This window comes from Phaethon lepturus, unplaced genomic scaffold (genome assembly GCF_000687285.1).
Source record: "Phaethon lepturus isolate BGI_N335 unplaced genomic scaffold, ASM68728v1 scaffold20404, whole genome shotgun sequence".
NCBI lineage: Eukaryota > Metazoa > Chordata > Aves > Phaethontiformes > Phaethontidae > Phaethon > Phaethon lepturus.
In genome coordinates, this window is record NW_010537223.1 from 1 (window position 1) to 6,142 (window position 6,142).

Consider the following 6,142-nt stretch of genomic DNA (forward strand, 5'->3'; position numbering starts at 1 on the left):
TTTTTTTTTTTTTTTTTCATTTTTGAATTTATCTATCTTGGGAAAAAAAATTCACTTTTGCATTTTCTTACCGTAAGAAGTGCTTCTACCAGTGGGTCAGATTCTGATCTGAGTAAGCTCAGCATAGATCTGAAGTAATTGCATATATTTAATCCATATTAAAATAATGGTGATCAGGAATCTAACCCAAAATGATACTATCAACAAGTAATAAACATCCATCCTTGATTCAGTGAGCTACTTAAGCATTCCTTATGGACATTTATTGTGGACTTCAGTTAGCCACCCAGTTTCCGGACTACTTGGCAGACTTGAAGTATGTCCTTAAGCATCTTACTGAATCAAAGACTGATTGTTCTGGTGTGGGTGATTGTGCTAGTTATTGAAGAATAACTAAAACAGCATACTCAGTCTGCGGTGTAGACAGACTGGACATGAAAATTTATAGTAGTAGCTGATAGCATGTGAGCTGACTATATCATCTCCCTAGATCTCCGTTCCTCCCCGAGGCCCAGCTAAAGCTCCCAGTGAAACCTGGCTTCAGGAATTGACTATGGGGATATACAGCCACCACTGTGGAGCTGAGGCTGTGCTTTAAGTGTTTCATAACTTCATCATAGATTTGTGGGGTAACTAGTAACACTGGTGCAAAGGAAAAGTGACACCACTTCTCCAGAGGAGTGGCATTACTTGGCATTCAGATTGGCAGAACCAAGAAGCCAATTTTGCCCTGACAGTGCAGTTTTCACTGAGGGGCTTTGGCATGTCAAAGAAAAAAAAAAAAACAAACAAAAAACAAAACAAAACAAAAAACCCCCCAAAAAAGATAATAAAACCAACAAACCTGACAGTCTGTAGTAGCAGTCTGCATTTTTGTAAATTCTGCCATACAGAGTTTATATCAAAAGTGCTATTTTACAATTTAACAACTTTGTTCAAGTAAAAAAAAGACAATTGGGGGGGAGAACAAAAAAGAGCCCATGTACAATGGCTAAAACTGGGGCAAAGGCTTCATTACATGACTTTTCACTGTTTCTAGGATTTTCTTGCATCTCATTCTTCTAGCATGGTGATATCTGCTTTGTGTCTCCTTTAAAGAATGGAGCCTCTGTCTGTACTTTTACTGGAATGTTTACCTCACATTTCCATGTTGGTTCTTCTTGGCTTTTTTTGTATATTTTTTCCAAAACAGATGCAAAAAAAAATTATCAAAAAACCAAAACATGTAGCCTGGTCTCTGTCATTTGCCTGTGACACAAAGAAAATTTGGGATGTCTGTTTGTGTCTGGTCTTGCAGCATTTATTCCAGGTTGGTATTTTCTTCTGACTCTACTGAAGGCTGCTTCAGTCTTAGGAATATAAGGATCATGCACGGGCCATGCAGGCTCAGGAGCAACCATTGATAGCGTTCTGGGTCCCTTACTACAACTTTGAACCAAATTCCACGGGGAAAATTTCTGCTGAATAAATTTGTCTGTTCTGCTGTATTAAGAGAATAGTGACATGTTAGGAAAGCTTATCAGTGATGAATACTCCAATCAATACACCCAATCAGCAGCACCTAAATCCACTCATACTGCAAAGGTTTATCATGGGGTTGAATTCCAAGATAAAAACTTTATGTTCTGTAGCCTAGATTTTGCATCTGAGGACCCCAGGATTGTGTTCCGCTCAAGTGTGCTGTTACTACAGCGTGAATCTTGCGTTCTTGGTCAATAGCTTCTACAGAGTTGGTAGTGATGTTGGCCCCCTCTGCCTATCCTCTAGCACAATGGCACGGGCAGTCTTTCTGAAGGTGGAAGGTGTGGTTTTGAGTTTCTTCGTCAACCTCCAGGTTGAAGAAGGATTTGAATCTTGCTTTTCCACTTCCTGAAGGACTGCTTTATCCTTCCAGTTATAGCGCAGCATGGTAAGAGGCACCACTCTTCCCTCTGAAATAAGTAAGTGAGCCCTGCTCTCTTCCTCTCTTCTCTGACATGGTATGTAAGGATGCCTACACCCAGGAGAGGTCTGCAGGTAGATGCAGATCCACAGGGGTGTGCACGCTTGTTTGCAGGTCACCCAAGTTCTGGATGACTGGTTAGATGAAGCTAGACCTATCACACACGTTCACTGCATTTCCTCTTGGCTAGCTCTGTGTGTTTGCTACCATTTTAGATTTACGGTACCCTCAGCCTTTTCCAGTTGACAGATGAACCCCCTGCACCAGAAGCCTAAACTTAACAGCACATTTGCTTTTCCCAGGTACCTTTCCCTTCAGAAGCAATGTGTGCCCACCTCCTGGAATCTAAGACCCAGTGGGGAAAAACAAACAAAGAAACAAACGAAAAAAATATCAGTCTTTAGGTAGCTTTTGGATTTTTTTTTTTTTTTAATTCCTGTTCCGAGGCACATCATTCTCTATGTGCTGTGCACAGTGAGCTTTGGCAGCTAACAGTGGCTTCTGTAGTTTCATGACCAACTACGTAAAATAAACATGTTGCAGTGGCTAGTTTTTCATTGTGGAGGTGGATCACCTCTTAAGATGGATGTGTGGCTCTTGGGCTGTCTGCACTTCAGGACTGAACCTGGTCTATGTAACATGACTGGTGCCAGTGGCTGACCCTCCCTGCTTGGGAGGAATGGCTGTGCCTCTTCTGCCCCTCAGCTAACTCCCACCTGACAGGGAAGTGGGTACCCCTGCAGGGCTACTTTTGTTGCTCCTCCTGGTGTGCAGATTGTGCCTTTTGGCTGTGTCAAGGCTCTGGAACGTGACTCTTTGGATCAGGAAAGCCATCTGCCCCTGCCTTCATCAAGTACCTGTATGGAGGGAAAATTGCAACATTTCATCAAAACCGGAGGTCAGCATTAGAAACAAGATGTTCATCCTCCCCCAGACTTGGACGGACAGACTTTGGTGGTGCAGGACAGCCTCCCTCAGCTGGCTGTACATGTGCAGGACCCTCAGGGCACCGCAGCTTTCTCTCGGTCCACCCTCTCTGGCATCCAGTCTCTCTGTCAAGAAACCCTCCTAACCTGGCTTCTTGCCACCGCCTTTTAATCTTCTCTACTGGTTCTGCCTAAAACAGATGAAGATCAGCCCTGCTGCAAATGCATGGGCAGGGCATTTATTTATTTATAACCAAATTCAATAGAAATTACGTACTTTTGAAAGCCCAAAGATAAAAAACCCCCAAGCATTTAAGCACCTAGAAGTCTTAGTCTTTCCATGGCACAGGTGTTCTATACCAGACTTTGATCTCGTTTCAGACTTCTGCTTTTCCAGCTTGTTACCCGGAAGTTTCACATCTCAAATGCCCATGTCTGACCTTCTTCCTGTGTACATTAACCCCTGTAGCTTCTGGCACAGGTGTGCTGATGGAAGTGTGAGGTTTGCACCCAGAGCGGCTGAAGTATCTGAGATTAGGGAAGTCTCAATTTGACACAACAACTCTGACATTGCAAAACACGAGCCTGTTGTCATGCTCTTTTCTTGCCTGTCCTCCTACTTTTCAATCTTCTGTTTTTCACATCTTTTCTGATCACATTACATGAGCTATGAAAGTTACATACTGGGAGAGACACAGAAGGGCAGAAGGATTGCTGAAAGTGGTTTTTTTGGGATTATGAGTACCGTGTAAGAGAAAACAAGGAGGCCCAAGTATCTCCCATTTGATGGAAAGAAAACACAATTTCACTAAAAAAAAATACTTCCAATTCATTGCTCCCAAAGAGCCTCTGAAGCAGACAAGGTGACACAAACTTAGTTATTTATCACACTGTGTTTTTCCATAAGCTACAGGGATTAGTGAACAGACAGCCCTCCACAGTGACCAGTGAAACATCCCCAGTTCCCTCACGTTCACCCCACAATGACACATTATTCTGTAATTCCTCAGGACTCAAAAGGAGAAAAGAACAGGTTTCTTAAATATCTTCAGAGCTATGAGAAGAAAGCAGCACTGGAGAAGTTTGCTGAGTAAAGAAACCGAGCACTGTAACACACAAAAGCAGCAGCTCCTCAGTGTGCTTCAAGTATTTGTATGCTAAAAAAAAAAACAGGGAGCAAGGGTTCAGGTGAGCGAGTGGTATAACTAGAGTATTTCTGGATCTTTCTCAGATATACCACACACAGAGAATTCAACCTCACTGTTAACAATCTGTTTTGTAGAAAACATACACAAAGTACCAGGCATTTCTCTGACTGCTGTAGATTTTTTTATTTTCTTGTCTGCGTGACTTCACTGCTTGCCTCCTCTGATTAAATCATCAGTTACACAGGAAGAAAAATTAACATACAGGTATTGCATGTCTTCCTATAGCTACATGAAAACTAACATATACAAAAAACTAACTAGTAGCTATTAGAAGCACTGACAGAACTTAGAAAAACAGGGTCCTTCCACAAATGTGAAAGAATTCTACAAGCTGCCTTGATGGCAGATGTTCTTACACAGCTGTGGAGAGTTCACTGTTACAGAGATTTCAGAATTACACTTAGCGCTATCTTAATGTAGCAATTTTGAGTAGAACAAGTGGTTTTCTTTAAGATGGCACCTGTGATAGCTTTTAGAAACATTTTGTTGACAGTGTCTTCTTTTCATCCAAAAAAAAAAAGAAGATGCTGGGTTACCTCCCCCCTCCTTCCTTCCCGGAGTGCTGGCCCAGATAGACTTGGTGGCCAAGCTGAACAGGGTGCCTGACATATCCAAACTGCACTTGCAAAAGCCCATTACACAGTTCAGAACCGAAGACAATAAGTTTACAAGCTGCAGGGAAGAAACTGGGGAGTTGGTTGCCCCTCCCTATCACCACCGGGCCCTGTAACTGTTGGGCACCACGGCAAAAGCCAGAAAGCATACATCAGTACCGTTACTGACCACACTGTGTCACTGTTTCACAAGGAGGACTTCTATCTATAATAAAACAGAAAAAATGAAAGCTGAGGACAACTAAATGAACTTTTATTAGTGATATTTATATATTCTGTTGCTACCACGATGAACGAGCTCTGCTTCTGGTCTGCAATCCCTCCTTAAGAACGCAAGCGAAGCGATGCTTTGTGGCACGACTCACTGCTTCCAGGTAATCTTCAGGTTTGGGGGCAGCTCTGCAGCACACAGTTCATCAAACTTGGACACATCCTTCACAGGAGTGCTATAGAAATTCAAGACATCCTCAGCACTGCGCATCAGGTGGAGCTGTGAGTTGGGGACAGCATGACCAAGTTCTGCTGCCAGCTGAGCCAGGAGGCGATACTTTAACCTGTTTTCTTTGAGGGGTGTCTGCTGCCAGTTATCAGGAAGTGAGGGTCCAAAAATCTCCTTGATGCGAGACTCAAGGCAGTTCTCTATATCCTCCGGAGGAAGATAGCTTCTGCTGCGTGGTGGGGGACAGATCAGGCTGGGTTCAGTTTTCTCTTGATGAACTATTTTGTCTGCTTCTACCTCTTTTTCCTCCTTCCTGTTGACACCAGACAGAAGTATTTTCAGTCTCTAGACTACTTCAGACCAAATCAGAGCACATTTCTATTCATAGTCTTTTGATATCAGACTCAATCTAGCCTGTAGAGAGTTTACACATTGCATCGACACAGCAGGTTCATTATGCATGCAAAAACAAAAGTGCATAGGCTAGACCTTCGGTTTTACACCACATGCTGTTCGCCACATAGGCTCTCTCTACCTAGCAATCACCTGCCTCACTTATTTTATTGGTCTGAGTGTAATTAAAACGTTAACCAGATCAATGACTGACTTTCCCAGTTACAGCTCCATTTTCTAATCTGCTGTGAAAAAAAGGGATAACAGAAAATAACCACTACTACAGAAAAAATTAGTGCCCACAGGTGAAAAAATACAATTACCAGTTTTAACGAGAAAATTGATGCCTACTCCAAGTTACTTGACTTGCTCATATGCCACCATCTAGTCAGCAACACAAGCATGGCTTCACCTAAAACGTATACAGAAACAACTACTTCTCATCCTTCCTGTAGCACCACCCTGAAACATCTCTTTTTCCAAGCCCAGCAAGTTCCCTTACCAAAGCAGGTAAGACCATTAAAAGGGGTAACTCTGCACCGCGACGCCCGTCTGCTAGCCGTGCGCCCTCACGGGCACGCTGCACGCCCTGAGGCCTGCGACCCAGCACCGCGGAGGGC

The 6,142-nt window shown here is 43.2% G+C and overlaps 1 protein-coding gene across 1 annotated transcript; it reads right to left on the reverse strand.

The window, feature by feature from the left end:
• Nucleotides 1-5,051: 5,051 nt before the first annotated feature.
• On the reverse strand, nucleotides 5,052-5,442 carry MRPL50 (mitochondrial ribosomal protein L50; the record flags this gene model as incomplete). The annotated part of the gene is made up of 1 exon (XM_010286438.1): nucleotides 5,052-5,442. A coding segment is annotated over one exon (391 nt), but the record flags the coding sequence as incomplete, so codon positions are not given.
• Nucleotides 5,443-6,142: the final 700 nt, after the last annotated feature.